A 27251-nucleotide genomic window follows, 5' to 3' on the forward strand; every position below is an offset into this window, starting at 1 on the left:
TTTCAAACTATATTACAGAGCAATAGTGACAAAAACAGCATGGTACTGGTACCAAAACAGGCGAGTGGACCAATGGTATAGAATAGAGGACACAGAGACTAATCCACAAAGTTACAACTATCTTATATTTGATAAAGGGGCTAAAAGCATGCAATGGAGGAAGGATAGCATCTTCAACAAATGGTGTTGGGAAAACTGGAAATCCATATGCAAAAAAATGAAACTGAATCCCTTCCTCTCGCCATGCACAAAAGTTAACTCTAAATGGATCAAGGAGCTTGATATCAAATCAGAGACTCTGCGTCTGATAGAAGAAAAAGTTGGCTCCGATCTACATATTGTGGGGTTGGGCTCCAAATTCCTTAATAGGACACCCATAGCACAGGAGTTAATAACAAGAATCAACAAATGGGACTTACTTAAACTAAAAAGTTTTTTCTCAGCAAGAGAAACAATAAGAGAGGTAAATAGGGAGCCTACATCCTGGGAACAAATTTTTACTCCTCACACTTCAGATAGAGCTCTAATATCCAGAGTATACAAAGAACTCAAAAAATTAGACAATAAGATAACAAATAACCCAATCAACAAATGGGCCAAGGATCTGAACAGACACTTCTCAGAGGAGGACATACAATCAATCAACAAGTACATGAAAAAATGCTCACCATCTCTAGCAGTCAGAGAAATGCAAATCAAAACCACCCTAAGATACCATCTCACCCCAGTAAGATTGGCAGCCACTATGAAGTCAAACAACAACAAGTGCTGGCGAGGATGTGGAGAAAAGGGTACTCTTGTACATTGCTGGTGGGACTGCAAATTGGTGCGGCCAATTTGGAAAGCAGTTTGGAGATTCCTGGGAAAGCTGGGAATGGAACCATCATTTGACCCTGCTATTGCCCTTCTCGGACTATTCCCTGAAGACCTTAAAAGAGCATGCTACAGGGATGCTGCCATATCGATGTTCATAGCAGCACAATTCACAATAGCTAGACTGTGGAACCAACCCAGATGCCCTTCAATAGATGAATGGATAAAAAAAATGTGGCATCTTTACACAATGGAGTACTATGCAGCAATAAAAAATGATAAAATCATAGAATTTGCAGGGAAATGGATGGCACTAGAGCAGATTATGCTTAGTGAAGCTAGTCAATCCCTAAAAAACAAATACCAAATGTCTTCTTTGATATAATGAGAGCAACCATGAACAGAGCAAGGAGGAAGAGCAGGAAGAAAAGACTAACATTTAACAGAGTCATGAGATGGGAGGGAAAGGGAGAGAAAAGGGAAATTGCATGGAAATGAAGGGAGACCCTCATTGCTATACAAAATTACATATAAGCGGTTGTGAGGGGAATGGGAAAATTAACAAGGAGAGTAATGAATTACAGTAGATGGGGTAGAGAGAGAAGAAGGGAGGGGAGGGGAGGGGGGATAGTACGGGATAGGAAAGGTAGCAGAATACAACAATTACTAATTGGGCATTATGTAAAAATGTGGATGTATAACCGATGTGATTCTGCAATCTGCATTTGGGGTAAAATTGGGAGTTCATAACCCACTTCAATCTAATGTATGAAATATGATATGTCAAGAGCTTTGTAATGTTGTGAACAACCAATAAAAAAAAATTATTTAATGCTTAGGGATGGAAAAATAATTCTTTCTAGAGATTTTGGAAGAAATGGATGAGAACTTAAAAGATGCAGAAGATAGGAATAAGTGGGAAGAAATGTTGTAGTAGATGATATTTTCAGATAAGGCATCATAAAATTTTAATTTAATTTTTTTTTAGTTGTAGTTGGACACAATACCTTTATTTTATTTACTTATTTTTATGTGGTGCTGAGTATCAAACCCAGCGCCTCGAACATGCTAGGCCACAGCACCAGCCTGAAGGCATCATAAAATTTTTATTTAGGGGATAATGAGTCTTGACAATCCAAATTATAATCTAGGAAAAGTAGGCATTTCCTTGAAGACCTTGGTCCATCATGTTTTTATGAATGGAAAGATCAGCTGCCATAGCTGTTTATTATTGTGTAGTATTTATAGGCCCCGTTGAAGTTTTGTTTGTTCTCAGAGAACCTTACGTAGCAAGGGTGAAAATGTTTTTGTCTCTTTTGTTGACAAATAAAACCATGCTCATTTATCACTCCACATTTTGACTCACAACAACCATTTCACTGGTACCCTTAAATATAACTTAGTTAAGTATTGACTGTTGACTGTGTTACATTTTGAAGTTTTTCAGCTTTACTTTAGCAATCAATAAGCTATTTTGACAATACGTGATTATTAGTGAGTACCAACCCATTTCCTTTTCTTTCTAGAAGTTGGAGCTGTGACAACTACTTTAGTTCTCTTTTTTTTTTTCTAAAAGTTATCTTTTATGATGTGAGGTTATTTACAAATTATACTGGTATTATTTTAGTAAACATATAGCTTATGTAAGTTACCCCATCCCTAATGTTTCCTATTATTTATTGGAGACTTACTATTAAATTATAAAAAAATTAAGTAAAATAAAAATATATTATATTTGGAGTTTTGAAAGCCTTCTCAAAAAATAGCTTGAGATTTTAAAATACTTTCATATAAAAAATATGAAATGAGGGGGTGTACCAGGGATTGAACTCAGGGAGATTCAACCACTGAGCCACCTCCCCAGCCCATTTTTAATTCATTTTGAGACAAGGCCTCACTAAGTTGCTAAGGCTGCCTTTGAACTCATGATCCTCCTGCCTCAGCTTCCCAAGCCACTGAGATTACAAGCATGCACCACTGTGCCCATTCCAAAAGTAACTTTTTCAGTAATCCTTTTAATGTAGAATTGAGTGAGCCTGTGGACACATGGTCATTCTGAGGCTTTGCTGCCAGCTGCTCCTCTCCTTGGAGAGCTTTTCCTTCAAACACTCAGGGGGCTCCCTCTTAGTCCCTTCCACTTCTGCCTTGGATGTTATCTCCTCAGAGAGGTCTACTGGCCATCCTATCCAAGAGCTGTCTCCTGTCCTTCCTATTCTCTTGCCCCACCTTACTGTTCTTCATAGCATAACATAACTCTTACGTTATTTTTTATTTATTGTTTTCCTTACTACACTCACTGTAAGTTCTGTGAGTACAATTGGTTTATCACCTTCAGATTCTCTGTGTATGGAACAATGCCCAACACTTATTAACATATTAATGCTGAACATATTCATTCAATAGAATGAATGAATATCAAAGATGTAAAAGTATGGTACTAAATTTTTTCTTTTTTGGAATCATAAACAAAGGAAGTTTTAAAAAATCTAGATGTATAAACCTACCCATGTGTTAAAAATAAAAATTTATAATAATGCCAGGAAAGTTTTAGAAAGTAGTTTAGAAAGTAGTTTAGTCTCTTTTTCCTTGATTTTCTTTTCTTTCCTTTTTTTTGTTTTTATTTTTTATTTTTTGTTTTGGTACTGGGGATTGAACCCAAGGGTATTTTACCATTGATCCACATTCACAATCCTTTTTTATTTTTGAGACAGGGTCTTTTTGTGAGGTTGCTGAGGGCCTCACTAAATTGTTGAGGCTGGACTAAAACTTAAAGTCCTTCTGCCAAGTGACTGGTTTAAAGGCATGTTCCACCATGCCTGGCTTCCCTGTATTTTTAACTAGACAGGGATGGCAAACTATGGTTTACAGGTGAGCTGTTTTTATAAATGTAAAGTTTTATTTGAACATAGCTATGTTCATTCATTTACTTACTACCCATGGCTGCTTTCCTGATATATCAGCAGAATTAAATAGTTGTGACTGAGACCACATGGCCAACAAGGCTGAATTATTTACTCTCTGGCCATTTAAGATGTTTGCCAACCTTGAGTCTATAGGTTTCTTTTGCTTTGGGGCTCTGTAACTCTTTATTAAATGGGATGAAATATTTCTGTAAAGAAGAGTTACTGTATTTCCAGATGGTTAGATAATAGATATTTAAGTAATATTTTTATTTTTAAAAATATTTTTTAGTGTTGACGGACCTTTATTTTATTCATTTATTTATATTCGGTGCTGAGAATTGAACCCAGTGCTTCACACATGTGAGGCAAGCACTCTACCACTGAGCCACAACCCCAGCCCCAAGTAATATTCTTAAATATCTACTGTTGATTGTTATAGGCACTAAAGTAAAATCAATAAGAACGCAAACTGACTTTTATGCAACAAAATCTATGAAGGTGGATTCTAAGATACGACATCCTGTTACTACACCACCTCATGGTGATCAGCAATATTTGTTCAGCCCAAGCAGAGAAATGCCTACTCTTTCAGGTACACTGGAAGGTCATCTAATTCCTATGGCAATTCTTTTAGGTAAGAACCAAACAAAATATGTAGGTGAATTTTAATTTCTTAATCAGAACTGTTATTGAAACTATAGTCACTTGCCTTTTCCTGTATGTGTTGTTTTTAGATGTGGAGAGGGCCTCAGTATCTTCTGCTATATAATAGCAATCTGAAATAAGGGATTCCTGCCATAGTTTCACTCACAGGAAACTTTTTTTATTCTTTTGACATTTGATAGTACATGTCATAGATGAAGTGAAACTTTATAATATGTCTATATATGTCATTGACATTCATAATAATTCAAGAATTAGGAAACCTGATTGACTTGTTAATTTTGTTATGTTTTTAAAGTACTTTAAAGCACTTTTATATACTTTTGTACTAGGCTGGGATAAGTAGAAGTCATGTAATTATGTATTATAAGCTGATAGTTGTTATTTACTTATTTGAGGTTTCTGGTCATCATGTTAAAATTGAACAAATAATTTTTGCTGTTCAAATCTAATTAGCTTTTTTTTTTCTTTTGGTGCCATTGCCATTTTGTCTTAATTTTGATGGATGATTTAAATATGAAATTTTTAAATATACGAGATATTTATTTTTTATGGTGCTGGACATTGAACTCAGGGTCTTGTGTATGCTAGGCAAGCTCTAACTTTGAGCTGTATTCCCAGCCCAAGAATTTTTTATTTTTGATGTTATGGTTAATGACATGTCAACCTGACAGCTAACGTGTGTTTAAACATGCCTTCTAGTATAATAATAGCTAACATTTTTAAAGCTTAAGCCCTTTATATATCTTCACTCATTTAACACAACAAATAGAGCACTTAGTGTAATATACCAGTTTTATAGGTAAAAAACCTAGGTACAAAGGGGCTAAGTAGTAATTTGTCAAAGACTATACAGGTGGAGTGGAGCTAGGATTCAAATCCAAGCATTCTACTTCAGAGTTTGTGCTTTTAATGAGTATATCATACTCTCTCTTAACATAGAAATGTAGAAAACAAGTGGGATTTTGAAAGGAAAGCTGAGAAATTTGGGACAACATGTCATAATATTAGTGGTAATATTAGTGCCTAGCAGACTTTGTTTTGAGAATTAAATTAAATGGTACATCTAAAGTGGTTAATGCTAATAAGTATCCCCACTGCTAAAAGAATGACATGGCATTTAGACAGTGGTGATGATGGAGGGAGATGAGTGCTTTCCTTTCGTGCAAGAAAACAGCCATAAAATCCAGACAGTGGATTGTTTCTTTATTTTTTGAAACAATTGACTTTAGTTTTTTCCCCTAAACTTCTTAGGACAAACCCAAAGTAATAGTGATTCCATGAGGCCTATTGGAGTAATGGCAAACAAGCCACACCCTATAACTGTGACAACTTCTATTCCTCCATCATTTCGAAAATCAGAAACTGGGATAAAGAAACCCAACATAGCAGTTGTGGAAATGAAGTCAGAAAAAAAAGATCCTCCTCAACTTTCTGTACAGGTATGCCATAGTACATGAGCAGAAAATTTTAAGGCAAAATCTTTGGCTTAATATATACTTATAATCCATTATAATACTTCATGAGAACTTTCATCATGGCTCCTTCATTCTTTAAAACTGTGATGTTAATATGATGTCCCTATCCTTGTTGTGTATGATTTAAACTACTTTTAGGCCAATGACTTGTATACAGGTGACTTGACAGCATCCGGAGGGAACAATTGAGTAGTATATTATAATTAATTTAAAAAGAATGTTGAGATTTATATAATACTTCAAACTTCATGCAAATATATAAGAAAAGTTGAATGAATGTAAATATAACTTTCTTTTTGTGGCACCAGGGATAGAACTCAGGGCCTCATACATGCTAGGTAAGCACTCTATCACTAAACTATATCCCCAACCCTTTTTTTCCTCACAGTGTTTGGGATCAAATCCAGAGTCTCATGCATGGCTTGCAAATGCCCTACCCTTCCCAAGCCCTTCTTATTTTGTTTTGAGACAGGTTCTCCCTAAATTGCCCAAGCTGGCATCAAAATTAAGGTCCTTCTACCTCAACCTCCTGAATCACTGGGATTATAGGTGTTTGCTACCACTCCTTGCTAGATAGAACTTATTTTTATATTCAAGTTATTGATTCTCTTCAATTTAATGTATAATTTTAGTGAAATTCTAATTTAAAAAATACTCATGATTTTTTTTCTTTCTTGAACCATAGGATCATCATTTGGATATCTGAAACAATAAAGGGTTTAGAAAAGTTAAATGTTTGAGTACTGATTCAATATAACAAGACTTTAGAATTAGCCTTGGGTATTTAAAAATAATGTAATGTGATAGAGACTTCATTAATCAGTGGGAAATAGAATTCATGTGACTAAAGCAATGCACTTATAATTGACTTAACTCAATTTTAGAGTTTGAATTCCTATTGCAACTAGCAATTGAGTTCTGAATAACCAGACAACTAAAATTTAATTACATAATATAAAAAAAAATCAGAATTTTTACAAAGTTGAAGCTAAGTATTGCCGAAGTCTGGCTTGGCACAAATCAGGAGCCACTTGTCAAAAAGAAACTAACTTTATTTTTAGAACTACAAACGCCAAACAAAACAGCTCCTCAGGGAAAAAACCCTCAGAGCCCAACTGCCACCACCAGCTTCCACAAGCCTCTCCTCCCACCAACCTCTCAACCTCCCACAATCCTCCTGCTCTTGAGGCCGATTGGCTGGGTCGCGTGGGCGGAGCCAAAGAAGTCCCCCAATGAGCAGCTCCGTGGAGGAGCCAATCAGCTAGATGTTGCTGGGGCCGCTGTGAGCCAATCATCAGCTGGCAGTCTGAAGGGCAGGGAAACAGCCCAATGAACATCACCGCAGAGGAGCCAATCAGCTAGATGTTGCTGGGGCAGTCTGAAGCTTGCTGGCAGCTGGAAGTTTGCTGGGGCCCCTTTGGCTGTGGCTCTCAACATCTCCCCCTCTCTGTTTAAACAACAAGCATGTGGCTTAGGGACCGTGCCTGCCTTAGATTGTCCAATACTACATATGGTCCTTACCCGTCTTCGGATGAGCTGACCTCAGGGCGTCAGCCTCCTGTCTTAGGTTGGTACCATTGTAATTGGATCTTACCCGTCATTGACTACCGGTCCAGTATACAGCCACAGCTGTGGAGAGGTCTCGGGGGGGGGGGTGAGGTTCTTTGCCTCACCTCTGTTGGCCCCCAAATTTTAGCTGAATGATCATGACAAGCAGAAGGGAGGAAGATATACCAAGTCAATTGACGGCTCCTTTTGGGAAAATTGTACCACCGATGATATCATCAGCAAAAATACCCCAACACTACCACAAGTCGCTGCACCAACAGATAGTTCACAATGCATACAAGTGACACATAGTTCTGTAAGCAGTTCAGTGCAAGTTCTGTAAGCAGTTCAGTGATGGCTATTGCAGAAACTGTAGATTAGTTTTATCTTTGTCTTCACCGGCACAGGGATGAAGATAGGAATTCTGGCAATAATGGCTAAAGAAAAAATTAGGTAACATTCCAGAAGGCACTAAAAGAAAACAATTTTCTTAACAATTTATATTATCTTCACCGGCACTGATAATGAAGGAATTCTGGCAATAATGGCTCCAGAAGGCACTAAAAGAAAACAATTTTCTTAACAATTTACATTATATTGAAGAGAATTATTAAATATAATGAAAACGAAAGGTGAGAGTAAACAAACAGATCTGTTAACCTCCTTTTTTGTTTACATATTAAAACAATTCTTAACAGTTATTTACCCAATTTAAACCATTTAAATCACGTGAATAAAAAAAAAATATTTGGATCCATCTTTTCATGAGCGCTCATCATATATGATATATGGAAATACGTACATTGGACATACGTACATTCAAACATATAACACAAAACACAAGTGTGCACACATAATATAATACATACAACACATAACATAATAGTAAAGGCCTTATAACTTTTTACAGGTAAAATCTCTATTGCAATGTTTAAAAACTCTATAGTCAAAAAAAAAAAATAGAACTGATCAGCAAAACATTAACCTAGGTCTGTATGAGCTCAAAAAAATAAAATAGAACTTCATGATATGGGAAAGGGCAATAATAAAATAGATATTGAAAAAAGCATCCTGGTTCTGTCGCAGATGTAAGGATAGCCAAATTGGAGTTTTGGATATCAGCTATTATGGATTTGAGCTAAATCATCTTCTTTTTGGTCTGTAGAAATTGCTTTAGTTAATCTCTCTGGAATCCAAATCGGCTGCTGTTCTCCCTGTGGAAACACAAAAACAGACCCCCGACTCCAGACAATTCTGGGTCAGGACCTTTCCATTGTCCTGTTAGAATATCTTTCCAAAGTACCTTGGGCTTATGTACATTTTTTGGACACATATGCCTTTCTGCAGCACTAAGTCCTGATGAATCCAAATTTAAAAAGTTTAGAGTAAAAAGGGTTATTTTAAGTTTATCTTTGGGGAATATATACCCCTTCCCAATTCCATCTTTTTGCTTTAATAAGTACATTTTAATAGTTTGATGAGCTCTTTCAACTATGCCTTGTCCCTGTGGATTGTATGGGATTCCTGTTATATGAGTAATGCCAAATGATGAGCAAAATTGTTTAAAAGAAGTAGACGTATAACCAGGGGCATTATCTGTTTTTAACTGTTTTGGAATGCCCACAGTGGCAAAATTTTGTAAGCAATGAGCTATAACATCTTTAGTTTTTTCGCCGGCATGAAGGGAGCCCATCAAAAATCCAGAAGAAGTATCAACTGTAACATGCAAATATTTTAATTTTCCAAATTCTGGCAAGTGTGTGACGTCCATCTGCCAAATATGGTTAGGCATCAATCCTCTAGGATTGACTCCAAGATTAACTTGTGGTAAAAAGGTCACACAATTTGGACATTGTTTTATTATTTGTCTAGCTTGTTCCTTAGTTATTTTAAAACGCTTTTGTAAAGTATTAGCATTGACATGGAATCTTTTATGAAAATTTATAGCTTCTTCTAGTGTAGAGAAAATATGTATGTCATGTGTAGTTTTATCTGCTAAATCATTGCCCAAACTAAGGGCTCCAGGCAATCCTGTATGTGCTCTGATATGTCCTATAAAGAATGGATCTTTTCTGTCCCAGATTAAACTTTGTATAGTGGAAAACAAAGAGAAAACAGTAGAAGAAGGGGAAATCCTACCAGCATCTTCAAGGGATACTATAGCATTAACTATATACTGGCTATCAGAAAATAAATTAAATACAGAATCTTTAAACATCACAAAAGTTTGTAATACTGAATTAAGCTCTACCTTTTGAGCTGATTGTTTGGGTACTAAAAATGTAAAAGTTTGATCAGGTGTAACTATTGCTGCTGTACCATTATTTGACCCATCAGTGAATATATTTGGAGCATTCATGATAGGTGTTTTTCTTGTCATTTTTGGAAAAATTACAGGATGCAATGACCAAAAAGACAATAAAGGATTAGATGGTAAGTGGTTATCAAATGAAACATTAGATTTGCACATTATTATTGCCCAAGTATTTAACTCATTAGCTAATTCATCAATTTGATTCATAGTATATGGAGTAATAATTTTATGGGGAGAAATTCCAAACACTGCCTTTGCTGTTTTTATTCCTTTGAGTATTAATTGTCCTACAGCCTCAGGATACCTAGTAAGAATAGTGTTAGGAGAATAAGATAAATGTATCCATAATAATGGACCTTCTTGCCAAAATACTCCTGTAGGAATATTTTTTGTTGGTAGTACAATAAATAATAAAGGCAAACTTATATCAATTCTATCCAAATGCATATTTTCCATATATGTTTCAATGATTTTTAATGCCTTTCTTGCTTCAGGCGTTAACATTCGGGGTGAATTTGGATCTGATGGACCTTTTAGGATATCAAATAAAGGTCCCAATTCTCCTGTTGGAATACCTAGATAAGGCCTTATCCAATTTATATCTCCTAATAACTTTTGAAAGTCATTAAGTGATTTGAGTTGATCTACTCGTATTTGAATTTTTGGTGGATGGACCATGGTCTGGCTTGGCACAAATCAGGAGCCACTTGTCAAAAAGAAACTAACTTTATTTTTAGAACTACAAACGCCAAACAAAACAGCTCCTCAGGGAAAAAGCCCTCAGAGCCCAACTGCCACCACTGGCTTCCACAAGCCTCTCCTCCCACCAACCTCTCAACCTCCCACAATCCTCCTGCTCTTGAGGCCGATTGGCTGGGTCGCGTGGGCGGAGCCAAAGAAGTCCCCCAATGAGCAGCTCCGTGGAGGAGCCAATCAGCTAGATGTTGCTGGGGCCGCTGTGAGCCAATCATCAGCTGGCAGTCTGAAGGGCAGGGAAACAGCCCAATGAACATCACCGCAGAGGAGCCAATCAGCTAGATGTTGCTGGGGCCACTGTGAGCCAATCATCAGCTGGCAGTCTGAAGCTTGCTGGCAGCTGGAAGTTTGCTGGGGCCCCTTTGGCTGTGGCTCTCAACAAAGTATAGCTAGATATGAGGGGAAAAAAACCCTAGATATGATAGAAAATTAGATTTGAATCTGTAAAATCTAAAGGTTTTATATTTTTAAAAAAACTAAATAAAAAATAAAAAGGAAAACAACATACAGTGAAAACATATGAAAAGAAAATAGTATTGAATAATTAATTAAAAAATATAAAGACCTTTATAAATCAATAAGAAAACATATAGGTCTAAATCCTGAAATATTCAAAGGCTATGAATAAGAGTCTACAAAGGATGAAATACAGCTAATCATCAAGGAAATTAAATTTTGCTAATAGCCAAGATAATGCAAAATAAAATAATAATACACTTAACTGTTACTAAGCCGGGCATCGTGGTGCCCACTTATAATCCCAGTGGTTGGAAGGCTGACGCAGGAAGATCACAGGTTTGAAGCCAGCCTCAGCAATGTAGCCAGGGGGCTGTAAGGAACCTAGTGAGGTCCTGTCTCTAAATTAAAAATAAAAAGGGTTGGGGATGAGTGGTAGGGTACAGAGGTGGGGTTACTCAGAAAGTGACACGTGACTTCCACTGTTGCCCAGTCCCCTCCAGAGGGGATGAGGACCCTGGCCCTCTGTCTGCCACCCATACCAACAGCAGCACCAGGTCTGTGTGTCACAGGACCAGCTCCTGCCCTCAGCAGAGCAGCTGGAAGCAGTGCTCCCACCAGCACACTCTCTGGCCCAGCCACCAGCCAGGTCTCACTATGGTAAAGATGAGTGACAGGTTGAGTTCAAAGTCCTCCAAGCATCAATGAATAAATAAATATGAGGATGGGCCCCTAAGCTTCTGCCTCAGAGGTGTGCACAACCCACCCAACTCCTAGGAGACTACAATGGGCTGGGGAGGTGGCTCAGTTAAGTGCCCTTGATCCCCAGTACCAAAAAATAAAATAAAAAACTGTTACCAAATAAGCAATCTTATTATCTAACTTTTGTTGAAAGTTGGATAAAACTTGGGATTAATTAAATTTGAATTATGTAAATAGAGATTGTTTTGATTGCATTTGCTAGTAATTGCTAAGAATCTGAAATATTTATGTCCTGAGGCCCAAGAAGTTATTAATCTGATAGCAAAGTTTAGGAAGAAAAGCCTGTGTGTGTGTGTGTGTGTGTGTGTGTGTGTGTGTATAAGTTTTTTTGTGGTGATTTTTGTATAATGGAAAAGTTGGAAATACCCTAAATGTTTATCAATAGGAATGTAATTAAAAAAATTAAGGTATTTATATTTGTTGAAAAATTAAAATATAAAAATATAAAGTCCATACAGAGGCATGATAAGGTGTTTATGATCTATTAGTGAAAAATCAGAAATGACAACTATTTTAGATTTACCTATGGATATATCTATAGATAAATCTATAGATAAATATAAAATAGGTAAATATAAAAGGACAAAGAATATAGTAGTGAAATGGAGTTGGCTTTATAGAATTTTCTGTTTCTTCCTTTACTTTTTATATATTATACAATAAGCTTTCATAATTTAAAAAGTTTGTTAGCCATTGACTTTACAATAAAAATTTAGAGGGCACATTTTCTATCTAGCTTTTTGAAGAATATTTGAGTCAGAATGATGTGGAAAATTAGATGTTGTGTTCTGTTGTAGGTATTACCCAGTGTAGACATTGACAGCATTTCAAATGGTAGTGTTGATGGTGGTTCATCTCTGTCAAGTCCCAAAGAAGCCTCTCTTCCTCAGCTGCAGACTTGGATTCAGGTATATTTCAGAATTCTATCACTGTTTTGAGTAATGTCTGAGTGTAGGTTTTATTCCATGCAAAAGCATTCTATCATAATCATAATCTATTATAATTAGATTTTTTGAAGAAAAGATTCAGAATAAATCTCAAATTGTTTATGAACTTGAAAGAAAATTTGTTTTAGATCCTTACGTTTGTAAGTATTCAGAAAGTAATAATCCATACTATAACATTTTTAAAAAATATTTATTTATTTTTGCATTATAATTCTTAATACACCATTATATCATAATTTATCATAACTCTGATTATATATAAGGTATGTTGACCCCAAATTCACATCTTCATACATGTATTTTGTATATGAGGGTCTCCTTTCACTATCTATGCTATTCCCCTTCTCCCTCCTTTTCCCTCCCACCCCTATTCCCTATCTAGAGGTAATCTTCCTCTCTTGCTCTCCCTCCCAACCCCATTTTGAGATACCCCCTTATATCAGAGAAGACATTCAGCATTTATTTTTTGGGGATTGGCTAACTTCACTTAGCATAATCTTCTCTAATGTCATCCATTTCCCTGCAAATGCCATGATCTTATTCTTTTTTATTGCTGAGTAATATTCCATTGTGTATGAATGCCACATTTTTTTTTATCCATTCATCTACTGAAGGACATCTAGGTTGGCTCCACAGTTTAACTATTGTGAATTGTGCTGCTATAAACATTGATGTGGCTGTGTCCCTGTAATATGCTGTTTTTAGGTCCTTTGCATATAGTATGAGAAGAGGAATAGCTGGGTCAAATGGTGATTCCATTCCCAGTTTTCCAGGGAATCTCTATACTGCTTTCCAAAGTGGCTGCACCAATTTGCAGTCCACCAGTAGTGTATGAGTGGACCTCACCCGCCCACTCCGCATCCTCGCCAGCACTTGTTGTTTGTCTTCATAATGGCTGCCACTCTTACTGGAGTGAGATGGTATCTTAGCGTATTTTTAATTTGCATTTCTCTGATTGCTAGAGATGATGAGCATTTTTTTGTATATTTGTTGCTTGACTATATATCCTCTTCTGAGAAGTGTCTGTTCAGGTCCTTGGCCCATTTATTGATTGGATTATTTGTTTTTTGGAGTGCTTGTCTTGTTGAGCTCTTTATATACCCTAGAGATTAGAGCTCTAACTGATGTGTGAAGGGTAAAAATTTGTCCCCAGGATGTAGGCTCCCTATTCACCTCACATATTATTTCTTTTGCTGAGAAAAAACTTTTTAATTTGAATCCATCCCATTTGTTGATTCTTGGTTTTAATTCTTGTGCTATAGGCGTCTTTTTAGGAGGTTGGGGCCTAGCCCCACATGATGGAGATTAGGGCCTACTTTTTCTTCTATTAGATGCAGAGTCTCTGGTTTAATCCCTAGATCCTTGATCCATTTTGAGTTAAATTTTGTGCATGGTGCGAGATAGGGGTTCAGTTTCATTTTGTTGCATATGGATTTCCAGTTTTCCCAGCAGGTTGTTGAAGATGCTATCCTTTCTCCAGTGCATGCTTTTGGAACATTTATCTAATATAAGATAGTTGTTTATTTATTTATTTATTTATTTATTTATTTATTTATTTATTTATTTTTATTGGTTGTTCACAATATTACAAAGCTCTTGATATATCATATTTCATACATTAGATTGAAGTGGGTTATGAACTCCCAGTTTTACCCCAAATGCAGATTGCAGAATCACGTCGGTTACACATCCACAATTTTACATAATGACCTATTAGTAACTGTGGTATTCTGCTACCTTTCCTATCCCCTACTATCCCCCTCCCCTTCCCTCACATCTTCTCTCTCTACCCCATCTACTGTAATTCATTTCTCTCCTTGTTTATTTTCCCATTCCCCTCACAACCTCTTATATGTAATTTTGTATAGCAATGAGGGTCTCCCTTCATTTCCATGCAATTTCCCTTTTCTCTCCCTTTCCCTCCCATCTCATGTCTCTGTTTAATGTTAATCTTTTCTTCCTGCTCTTCCTCCCTGCTCTGTTCATAGTTGCTCTCATTATATCAAAGAAGACATTTGGTATTTGTTTTTTAGGGATTGGCTAGCTTCACTAAGCATAATCTGCTCTAGTGCCATCCATTTCCCTGCAAATTCCATGATTTTGTCATTTTTTAGTGCTGCTTAATACTCCATGGTGTATAAATGCCACATTTTTTAATCCATTCATCTATTGAAGGGCATCTGGGTTGGTTCCACAGTCTAGCTATTGTGAATTGTGCTGCTATGAACATCGATATGGCAGTATCACTGTAGTATGCTCTTTTAAGGTCTTCAGGAAATAGTCCGAGAAGGACAATAGCTGGGTCAAATGGTGGTTCCATTCCCAGCTTTCCCAGGAATCTCCATACTGCTTTCCAAATTGGCCGCACCAATTTGCAGTCCTACCAGCAATGTACAAGTGTACCCTTTTCTCCACATCCTCGTCAGCACTTGTTGTTGTTTAACTTCATAGTGACTGCCAATCTTACTGGAGTGAGATGGTATCTTAGGGTAGTTTTGATTTGCATTTCTCTGACTGCTAGAGATGGTGAGCATTTTTTTCATGCACTTGTTGATTGATTGTATATCCTCCTCTGAGAAGTGTCTGTTCAGGTCTTTGGCCCATTTGTTGATTGGGTTATTTGTTATCTTATTATCTAATTTTTTGAGTTCTTTGTATACTCTGGATATTAGGGCTCTATCTGAAGTGTGAGGAATAAAAATTTGTTCCCAGCCATGTTTGATTATTTATCCTTTTTTTAAAAAAATTTAGTTTGTTTCTCCATGATTATCTTTCCCCCGCCCTCTGTCTTTGCCGAGGCACTTCCCACTGATGGTTTTGGTTATTGTTTTTAATTTCTTCTTCGTGTAGTGTTTTGCTCAAGATGCTTTGCAATGCTTGTTTTCTGGCTGCAAATTCTTTTAACTTTTGTTTATCATGAAAGATTTTTATTTCGTTGTCATACCTGAAGCTTAATTTTGCTGGATATAGAATTCTTGGTTGGCATCCATTGTCTTTCAGTGTTTGAAATACATTGATCCATGACCTTCTTGCTTTCAGCGTCTGTGATGAAAAATCCATTGTTAACCTTATTGGTTTACCCCTGAATGTAATATGCCTCCTTTCTCTTGTAGCTTTTAATATTTTCTCTTTGTTCTGTATATTGGATATCTTCATAACAATGTCTCTTGGCATTAGTCTACTGTGATTTTGTGTGCTCAGTGTCCTGTATGCATCTTCAATTTGTATATCTTTTTCCTTTTTTATTTCTGGAAAGTTTTCTGTAATTATTTCATTCAGCAGGTTACTCATTCCCTTGGTTTGAATCTCTATACCTTCATCTATCCCGATGACTCTTAAGTTTGGATTTTTTATGTTATCCCATATCTTTTGGATGTTTTTCTCGTGATTTTTTACCTGCCTTTCTGAGTTGGCTAGACTCTTTTCAAGATGATATATTTTGTCTTCTTTATCTGACGTTCTGGCTTCTACTTGCTCCACTCTGTTAGTGATACTCTCATTTGATTTTTTAATTTGGTATATAGTTTCCTTCATTTCTAGAATTATTGTTTGATTTTTTAATAATCTTTATCTCCTGATAAAGATGCTTAACTTCTTCTTTTATCTGTTTATGTAATTCGTTTTCAATGTGTTCTTTCACTGTTTGAATTTTCTGTCTCATATCCTCTTTAAGGTTCCATTCCATCTTTCTAAGGTGTTCCTTGAGTTCTTTATATGACCATTTTTCTGATGACTCTAGGTCCTCCTGAATATTTAGGCAGTTCTGCATTGTTTGTACTCCTTTTCTTCCTTGCTTTTTCATGCTGCTCATGTTACTTCTTGTTCTGTTTGACTGCTGAGTTACTGTTTACTCCTATAAATTTATTTGATGCTTGGGAGGAAAGGTATTAGAAAGGAAGGGAAGAAGTCACTAAAGAGAATGAGAGTAGGCAGGTAGAATTCAAGGAAGGGGGAATAAGAAAATTGAAAAGAAATGAAAAGACAAAATAAGAATAAAAAATAGGAAATAAAAAAAGAAAAAAATTTTTAACAAATAATAATAAAAAAATAAAAATTAAAATTAGAAGATAAAATTTTTTAAAAAAATTTAAAAACAACAAGAAAGAATAATGAAAATGAAAAAAACCCAAATCAAAAAAAAAAAAAAGAAAAAAAAAACTAATAAATGCAGTCTTAGAGTTTGGTTAACTTCTCTTCCAGTAGGTGGCGCTGTGACCACCAGGCCAAGCTTCTCCTATCAGTATGCGGGAACCAATCACTGTGCAGCAGTTCCTCCTCCCAGACTGGGCGAGTCCCCAATCCTGAGTGCCTAGGGCCTCCTATTGTGTCTAGTCACTTCCCCACTTTTCCTCTAGTCAGGCCCCTCTCAGCGGTGACGCTCACCACAATACTGGCTACACGCCAGGTCTGCTGCTCCCAGGAGCCCTGTTTTTATGAACGACTGGGCACACTCTCCCTGTTTGCCATTCCCTCAGACCTTAAGTTTGTAGAGCTTGGGGCTGAGAATCCTCAGCAAATTTTACTTGCCCTCAGGTAGCCACCCCCCCCCCACCCCCCCCCCCGTAGCTGGTGCAAGAAACCTCAGTTGTCAGCACTGGTGAGAGCGGTAGCCGGGAGTTCTGCGCCACTTCTGATTCCCTTGGTCTGTCTATCGCACTCACTGGAGAGCTGGGAGGGGCCTTAAGGTTTCCCCGATGTGTGGAGAGGGAAGGCTAGGGGATTACACACCTGTAGCCGCAGGTTTCAATGAAGTTCTCTCCTCCTCCCAGTCTGGTGACGTCAGTTCTCTACCATGGTGGTATCTCTTGCATATGGCGACAGTTCGTTTCCCTTTGCCGGGTGACCAATGCAACGGGTGGGTCCTTACTGTTTCTCCCAAGCCCTGTATCAAACCTGTGGCCACTACCTATGAAGGCTCGGTTCGCATTTACCGCATTTACCTCTGTAGGATCAGAAGGGCTGACCAGTTATTTCAGCCGGATGGATTAGTGCTGAGTCACAGTTGTTTGTCTGCAGGAAGCAGGCGAACGGGAGCTTAGTTGTAAATTTATGGTTAGTCTCTGTGTCTTCTATTCTATCCCATTGGTCTACTAGATCCTTACATTTGTAAGTATTCAGAAAGTAATAATTCGTACAATAACTTTTTGATAACTTGTGAGACTCTCATATAAATAAAGAATTTCTCTTTGGTAAAGAATCTTTGATTTACAGGAAATTATATATTTCCTTAATATGAATTATCTAGTGACAATTGGAGTTTATAGTTTAGGATGTTACATTGTCATCATGTTGTCATGATACAAAAATATGCAATCTAGTATGTATTTGCTTCTGAATAATTAAGTTATGCCTTTACTACACAGAAAAATAGCACTGTAGATGGTCCTGGTTTTATCTTAGTCTTGCTCTGTTGTGAGCAAATTTGGTCATTTGGGGGTAGTTTTAAAGAGGAGAAACACCAATGATCTCTCATAGTTACAAATAATAGAACTGACTCTAAATGAAATTTATACCTAATTTTAATTTTCACTAGTAATTTTTTTCACTAGAATTTTATTGACACATATATGACAAATAAAAAACTTTTTGAAATGTTTATCATTCTGTTCTCAGCAAGAGGCTACTGCGATTTTTAGTGACTAGCCTTTGCATAGCAAGGTTTGGAAACTAAATTTGTGAAATGACTGTTTATGTAAAAAAAAATTACTTGATTCTGTATCTCTTTTGAGTTTGTGTTTGTGTATAATTGTATACATATAAACATTCTTCTTTATCTTAACTATGAGAGAAATCATAATCATAACATTTTGATCAATTGACTTAATAGCATTTGTTGATGGAGTCCTTTTTTTTTTTACATATCTTTATTTTATTTTATTATTTATTTTTATGTGGTGCTGAGGATTGAACCCAGGGCCTCATACATGCTAGGTGAGCACTCTACAGCTGAGTTACAACCCCAGCTCCTTGATGGAGTTCTTTAAATGTTAAAACTGATATTTAATTTTTTATTGCTTTGAAATGATGACCTAATGGCTTGGGACTAGCTTGATTTCATTTTCTAATTGAATAAATTGAGAACAGAATATTAAAATAAAAAACAGGGCCATATAATTGCAAATTTATGCTACATGTGGAAATATAAATTACATATAGGATTTTAAAAGTTGAACACAACAAAAACTTTCTTTAAATGCTTTCTTAGACTCCACAATTTATGAAGGTAGATGAAGAAGATGAGAAGTTTCCAGGGAGTAACTTTGATGAAGTAATCGATGTTATACAGGTAACAAAGGTTAGAAACCATGAACAATTGTATGTCTACTAGTATTTTCAAAGTGGTTGAATATCTTTTGACTATCAATATTATGTTGCAGTGCTTTGAGAAACTAGCTTTTACTTTTACTTCAAGTTGTTCACTTTTATTTTTAAAAAATTATCAAGTTGTTATTCCATAATACAATGTTGTTTTTATCTGTAGTACCTTTCTGCCTCCATGAAATTTTATGATTATCTGCTGTTTCTAACCTACATCTTGTCTTGTTTGCTTTTTTTTTTTTTTTAAAGAGAGAGTGAGGGAGAGAGAGAGAATTTTTTTTTAATATTTATTTTTTTTAGTTCTCGGCAGACACAACATCTTTGTTGGTATGTGGTGCTGAGGATCGAACCCGGGCCGCACGCATGCCAGGCGAACGCGCTACCGCTTGAGCCACATCCCCAGCCCCGTCTTGTTTGCTTTTTATTTTTCTTTTTTCTTTCCATTGCTTTTGGTTTCCCTCTTTTGAACCAGTCCCTTTTTCATTTTATGACATTTATCTCTTGATTTCGAAAAGGTTACCTGATAGTTTATAATGAGAAAAAAAGTTGTGAATAGTTTAAAATTTGAGGGAAAATCCCATATGCAGGCAGAGTTATAGAAATAAAGGAACAGAAGTAGGGAAAAAGTAGGAGGAAGTAAAATATAAAAGATGGAAAAAAGGATGATAGATCAAAGAAACTACTTGAATATTATATGTCATTGGATTTTAGGGAAGATATTTTTTGTATTTCTTTCAGAGCTGAAACTAGTGCTATTAATCAAAAAATGAAAGCCTACTTTAAAATATGCAGAGGTACGTGTTATATTAATGTTTTTTGCTCACAGGATGTCTTCTTATCTGAGCACCATATAAGTGTTTTGGAGACAAGAACCCTTTTTATTTTCATATTCCTCATGCCTAATGAAAGAAACAGTAGAACTAGCAAGGGATTTAGAGTTCAAAGACAAGGGTTCCTGCCCTATCTCTACCACTTATTAGCTGTGTACTTCATATGTCTGTAATTGCTTCAAAATAACACGTGAAGGGGGAAACGGGTGGGAGGTTAGTTTATATTATACAGAGTTGGCCATGAGTTGAGAGCTGTTGAAACTGAGAATACATAAATGTGATTCTGATTATTTATTTATAGCAAATAGTATGTGGGAACTATTTTATTTTTTTAAAGATGTGTGACATTTGTCATCATAATCAGTTTAAAAATTCCAGAAATAACTCTTTTGATCATGATGATATGAATAATGTATAAAGTGATCTTACTGCATATTTATTTATTTATAAATATTTTTAGTTGTAGATGGATACAATACCTTTATTTATTTATTTTTATGTGGTGCTGAGGATTAAACCCAGATCCTCACCTGTGAAAGGCAAATGTTTTACCACTGAGCTACAACCCCAGTCCTCTAACTGCATATTTAAATTGTAATTTTTACAAGAGGGAACAGTGATAATTGGAAGCATCAGTTTTTTTATGACAATAAATTCAATATATAAATTTCTACAAGGAACTGTTAAATGTTTTATGAAATAATAATCAAGTTTTCTAGTTTTTTTTTTTTACTGTAGGGAATGAACATTGGATTTTTTTTATTTTGTTTTTTCTTTTTCTTTGTCCTACCCCCCTGGCCCAAATTGAGTTTTAGAGACACATAATTTTGTAATAAATTTTCTGCAAAGTGATACATATGATTGATATGTTATAATAATGTGCTCCCACATTAGAAATGCGAGTTAATTCACCCAGGTAAGTTCCCTGTCTATACGTGTCACTCAGTAAATGTTCATATCCAGATACGTGAATGTGATAATTTTGTTTTTATTCTTACCAGGAAGAGGAAAAATGTGATGAAATCCCAGAAAGCTCTGAACCATTACTAGAATTTAACAGAAGTGTTCAAGTTGCTTCTACAAAGTATAATGGTCCTCCATTTCCACCAGTTATTTCTACTTTTCAGCCCACTACTGAAATTCTGGATAAAGTAATTGAGAGAAAAGAAACGTTGGAAAATAGCTTAATTCAGTGGTGCGTTTACAATGATTTCAGTATGAATAGATAGTAGTACATATAAATGGGAAGTATTAAATTTTAGTCAAAAAATCTTCCTTGTCTCTTTTTGTTTATTAAACTTTTCCTTTGCTAATTGATGTAATGCTAAAGGCATAACTAACTGATAGAGGTATTATTTTGGTCCTTGAATATTTATACTTTTGCTATGGCAAGAGGCTTTTCTGAGTAATTAAACCTTTAAAATGTACATGTTCTTTTATCTAGTGACTCACTTTCAGAAACTTAGCCTAAGGAAATAATTATGGATTTGCTAACAGGCCATATAATACCTAGCATTAGAAACAAGTCACTGTTTTAAGTTTATCACATATTTACAACAGCAATTAGTAATACTGTTATTACATGTAAATATGAAGTGAATTCTTATTATATTGTGTAAAACCTTAAGGAATTTATGGAGTAAAATAAAGCAACTAGATATTTATAGAGTTATTAAACTTAGGTTTAGAAGACTGTGGAGGGACATTGAAAGATACTAATAATTTGCTGGTGTATAAATGATACTTACAATGGAACCCCAGCTCATAAGACCTTGTTCAAAAATAAGTGTGCATAGAACAGAAGTTCAAAATGTATATACCAAATTGTTAATTGTGTTTATTCCTGAATCTAGAATTATTAAGTGAACATTATAAATTTTTAAAAGCTCTTATATATTTTCTACTACAAATGTCTGTCATTTGTATAATAATAAATTTTTTGTGGGGAGGGTACCAGGGATTGAACTCAGGGGCACTGGACCACTAAGCCACATCCCCAGCCCTATTTTGTATTTTATTTAGAGACAGGGTCTCACTAAGTTGCTTAGTGCCTCACTTTTGCTGAGGCTGGCTTTGAACTTGCCATCCTCCTGTTTCAGCCTACTGAGCAGCTGGGGTTCAGGCGTGAGCCACAGTGCCTGTCTTAATAATATTTTCTAAGAAGTTTGTTAGCTACTCTAAAGAAATGTACTAACAGAGGTTTTCTATTCTTTTCCCCTTTCCTTTCCCTTCTTCTTTCAAAAATGACTTTGGAAAAAACCTTTTCTTTCCTTTTTAAGAGGAAAACTACTCTTCATTATAGTCAATGGAAAGGGCAGATGGATATTTTTCTCTAATTTTGATCTGATACAGTTTTATATGTGTATTCTCAGAGGGGAAATCAAACCTCGGTATGCAATGTGCTCAACAATCATTAGGCAAATCTTCAATTTAGGGGTTCTGTTAGCCTTTTTAATTTTTTTATTTTCAGACAGGGTCTCTCTAAGTTGCTTAGGGCCTTGCTAAGTTGCTGGGGTTGTCTTTGAACTTGCAATCCTCCTGTTTGAGCCTCCTGGACTGCTGGCGTGGGCCATCATGCCTGGCTAACATGAAAGATTTTAATTTGATTTCTTTGACTATCTGAATACTCTCCCACAAGGAGATTATGTTTCATGTGTTTTATCTTGTTTGAAGGCACATTTTTTTCTTCTTTCAGGTGTAACTTTCAAATTACTGCTTTTACATATAATATTTGTGCCCCTGGGTAAAGGTTATTTTTAAGGTTGATATGTGTAACATTTTATATATTTCAATCAAATTTAGAAATCCTTAATTTGTATCTCCCCACCTTCCAGGGTAGAACAAGAAATAATGTCAAGGATTATCTCTGAGCTCCATCCAATCCAGCAGCAGGCCAGACTTAATGCCAGTGTTTCAGTCAGTGAGGCAAGTGAACCAATGACCTCTGACATTGGTAAGTGAAATGGAATTTTTTGTTGTTATTATTAAAGAGAATCTTTTAGTTCATTGTGATTTATATATCCCAGAGGTCATTTGGCTGACAAAAGCTAAGATTTTGTTGTTGTTGGTGGTGTTTTTTTGTGGTACTGAGTATCAAACCCAGGGTCTTAGGCATGCTAGGCAAGCACTTAACAACTGAGCTCCATCCACAACCCCCCAAAAAAGATGAGGTCTTACTTCAGATCTTACTTCTTAGTTCCTCTCTAGTACTCTAGGGAAGGTGAGTTCTCCCTCATTCCCTTATTTCATATTGCAGCACTCAGATTATTAAACTACCCCTCTCCTTCCACCCCCAAACTCTGTTATTCTCCCAGAGTACTTTATATATTTTTTATTATAGTATTTAATACATTATATTATGGTTGTTTTACTTATCTTTCTCATTCACTAGACTGTAAATTACTCAGGATTTAAGTTATTTCTCCTAACCTAACCTATTTAAATAATTAAAATTTTTAAGTATTCACAGAATGGTTTAATGAGCCTCTTTCTGTGAGGAATCCCATACCATTCTTCTCCTTCTTAACCTCCTTCTTCTCCTCCTTTTCCTCTTCCATATTTTTCTTCTCTTCCTCTTTCTCTTCTCTATTTCCCTTCCTCTCCTAACACTTGTCCATCAGTTTTTTTGAAAGCCTTAAATTCAACAATTCTCAGTGTATAATTAGACAGTTGTTGACACATGTATGCAGCTGTGCATTAGCCACACAGTCATGCTGTAGAAAGGCCTTTTTGACATCTTCCAAAGTTCCCTTAATGCTGCTGCCTCCTGCTTCACCTTCCTGATGCTGAGAATTCAAGCTGGGGATGTTTAATCACTGAGTTACATCGCCAGTCAATTTTTAAAAATTTTATTTTGAGACAGGATCTTGCTGAATTGCCCAAACTTGTGATCCTCCTGCTTTAGCCTCCTGAGTAGCTGGGGTTTCAAGAATGTGCTACCTTTCAAGATCCTTAATGCCACTTTGCAGAAAATTCCTATCCCCCACCTATGCCTGGTGGTCACAAACAACTACAGAGCTGCTTTCTATCACTATTTTTATCTTATCTGGACTTTCATATATAAAAATCATACAGTATGGGTTTTTGTTTGCTGACTTATTTTATTTGGCTTATGCTGAATATGCTTTGGATTCAATCCCCAGTACCACTTAACACTATTTCATGTAGTAGTATTATACTCTATGGATATACCAAAATTTGTTAATACACTTACCAGTTGATATATTTATATATTTATATATTTATAGTTTTTAATTTGGGACTATTATAAATAAAGCTGTTATGAATATTTGCTGACAAATATTGTGTAGACAATTTTTTAATTTTCTTGGTCACATGTTAAATAAATGTATATAAAAAGCTGCTAAATATTTTCCAAAGCATATATACTATTTTGTATTATAACAGCAATGTACAAAAGTTTTAATTCTTCCACAATTTCAGTAGTACCTGGTATATCAGTGTTTTTATTTTAGCCATTATACATATGTGGAGATATGTCATTGTGTTTTTTAAAATTTACATTTCCCTAATTATACTAGTGACTGAGTAGTATAATTACTAATAATGATTAATGATGTTTTGCAGATTTTCATCTTCATATTTACTTTGGTGAAATATTATTTCAAACATTTTTTTTTTTGCAGGGGGTGGGTACTGGGGATTGGACTCAGGAATGCTTAACCACTGAAGCCACATCCCCAATTATTTTAATATTTTATTTTGAGACAGGGTTTTTCTAAGTTACCTAAGGCCTTGCTACATTGTTGAGGCTGGCTTTGAACTTGTGATCTTCCTGCTTCAGCCTTCTGAGTCCCTTGGATTACAGGTGTATGCTATTGCACCTGGCTTATTTTAAATCTTTTGCTCATTTTTAAATTGGGTTTGTGCCTTCATACATATTATTGGGTTATAATGTTTTTCATTCTAGATGCAAACCATTTGTTTTTGATACTGGGGATTGAATCCAGAGGTGCTTTACCACCAAGCAACATCTCCAGCCCTTTTTATTTTCAGACAAGGTCTTGCTAAGTTTCTGAGGCCAGCCTTGAACTTGCAATACTTTCTCAGCTTCTTGAGTTGTGGGATTATAGATATATGCCACCACACCCAGCCAAATACAAGTTCATTATTGTTTATGTGTTTTGCAAATATGTCCTTCTAATTTATACCTTGCCTTTTTATTTTCTCAACATTATCTTTTGAAGACAAATGGTTTATTTTGATGAAGTCTAATTTATCAATATTTCTTTTGTAGTTTGTGGCTTTTGGGGGACATACTACTTAATTAATCTTTGCCTAAGTAAAAATCATTAAGATGTTTTTTTTGTTTTCTTCTAGAAGGTATATGGTTTTAGATTACATTTAGTTCCTTAGTTTTTTTTTTTTTTTTTTACTCAGGGGCTGGGGTGCTGGGATGTGAACACAGGGCTTCTTGCATACTAAGCAAGTGGTCTACTACTGAGCAACATCCCCAGCTTTTTTTTTTTTTTTTTTTTTTTTTTGTTGTTGTGCTGAGAATGGAACCCAGGGCCTCGTGTATGCTAGGCAAACACTACCACTGAGCAGTTGTAGCACTCTTTGTTGCAAAGTTTTTCCTTTTGCTATTGAATTACCTTAATACCTTTGTTGAAAATTAATTGGCTATATGTCTAGATCCATTTGTGAACTTTCATGAATCTACATGTCTTTTACCAATATCACATACTTCATTATTGTAATTTAATAATAAGTTTTGAAACTGGGAAGTATTTTCCAACTTTGTTGCTTTTTTAAATTTTACATTTCTATGTATTATTATCTGTACTGTCTTTCTTCTTTTCAGTCTCAGAATAACCTTCTATTCTCCTTTTATAGACTGATCTTCAACTGACCAAATCCTATCCTTAGAGTCTGCATTTACTTTCTCATTGTCCACCTTCTCTTCAGTCCTGATGGGTTGGTTTCCTGGAGTCTCCTTTAAGAAATTTCTTAAATTTTTCACAGGCATTTAGTTGTCAAAGATGCTTGCTTTCAAATCCTTATTCTCGTACATGGCTCTAGCCTGGACACTGTTGCCTGCTTCTAATCCTCAAAATGTTCCCTGGGTTTTAGCATAACAACTTTATGCCATTGTTATCTTTTCAGCTTTAAGACTTTCATTTCTTCATTTATTTTCTGCTACTTGAGTAGTTTGTATGCCTTGCCCCTTTTCTATTTTTCTAGTTTCCTCTTTCATTGTCCTGTGTCATTTGATGACTCTTAAGCCATGCATTTAGGCTGTAAACTTAGAGTTCTGCCTATTGATGGATATTCTACTTGATGCTCCATTGGCATACCAAATTTGGCATATCCAAAGTACATGTAATTTTTCTACCTAGACTTGTTCTTTGTTCTCTATTTCTGTTAATGATTACACAGATTTTTCCCAGCACTCAATTTTCAAAGCCTTGGGGTTATTGTTTGTTTCATTCTCTTTTCTCTGCTCTTCCTCAGCCCCAGGGACTCAGCCAAAACCTGCATCTCAGTTTCATACTCTTTATTGTTGCATTTGGTTACTTCTTCCTATGTAATATAGCTCGAATCTGTCCCCCACACTGCTATATCCCAGATTTTCTCTCATCATTTAATTTTTTTAAAGAAAGAAAAAAAATGATCAACAAAGTTACAAGAAAATTGATATTTCCCTGGATAAAAATTTTTTCTTTTCTTCTTTTTTTTTTAGTTGTAGAAAGACACAATACCTTTATTTATTATTTTATTTGGTGCTAAGGATCGAACCCAGTGCCTCACACATGCGAGGCAGGCACTCTACCACTGAGCCACAACCTCAGCCTCTGGATGAAAATCTTTAAGATTTCCAAATTTGGTATTTATATCCTGTTCTCTTTTTTTTATAAAACTGTGTTTATTTGCTTTTTTTTAAATTTTTTTTTAATTTTGCCAGTGTCTAGGGAGGACTTTTTTGGCTTTATGACATAGATATTCTGATTCTTGGTCATGCGAAACAAACAAACAAACAAACAAATGATTATAGAAATTAAAAGGGAGATTTTGTTGAATATGAGTTTTGGATTATTGATATAAAAATAGCCCTGGCTTATGGAAACTATAAATTTTTATTTTTTACCCTCAGCAAGTGATCCTAAGACATCTGTAAATAATCCCATAGATTGCTGTCATTGTTGTACTACTAAAAGAATACTCTTTGGAGAGAGCACATCTCCTTTGGGTTGTACAGATCATCGTTCATGTATTTACACTGTTTAGAAATACCACTTCATGGTCAGTAAAGTCTCGAAAAGCTTTACTTAATTTTGTATACATTCATGTAAATGAAAAGTAAAACCCATTGGAAAATTAATATATCTACAGAACATCTAATAAGTACCTAAACTGCTGTAGACTTTTGAGGAGCCCCAGCCTGTAATGTTGATAACGGGTGTATCTGAAACTAGATGAAGGAAAATTCACCTCATACTTAT

General features: G+C 35.6%; 1 protein-coding gene across 15 annotated transcripts in view; it reads left to right on the plus strand.

Moving 5' to 3' along the window:
- The window catches only part of Kiaa0586 (KIAA0586 ortholog), a 137798-nt gene that overhangs the window by 45438 nt on the left and 65109 nt on the right, over positions 1–27251 (plus strand). For 10 of the 15 annotated variants that reach the window (XM_078049965.1, XM_078049966.1, XM_078049964.1 and 7 more), the window contains 6 exons: positions 4156–4350; positions 5634–5821; positions 12491–12601; positions 18846–18935; positions 20790–20983; positions 22623–22741. In XM_078049965.1, coding sequence (XP_077906091.1) covers positions 4156–4350; positions 5634–5821; positions 12491–12601; positions 18846–18935; positions 20790–20983; positions 22623–22741 — 897 coding nt within the window. The remainder of the gene's footprint in view (positions 1–4155; positions 4351–5633; positions 5822–12490; positions 12602–18845; positions 18936–20789; positions 20984–22622; positions 22742–27251) is intronic. The other 5 variants (XM_078049969.1, XM_078049971.1, XM_078049974.1 and 2 more) reach the window with 3 other exon arrangements.

The sequence above is a fragment of the Ictidomys tridecemlineatus genome, chromosome 5 (genome assembly GCF_052094955.1).
Source record: "Ictidomys tridecemlineatus isolate mIctTri1 chromosome 5, mIctTri1.hap1, whole genome shotgun sequence".
In the NCBI taxonomy this organism is placed as follows: Eukaryota; Metazoa; Chordata; class Mammalia; order Rodentia; family Sciuridae; genus Ictidomys; species Ictidomys tridecemlineatus.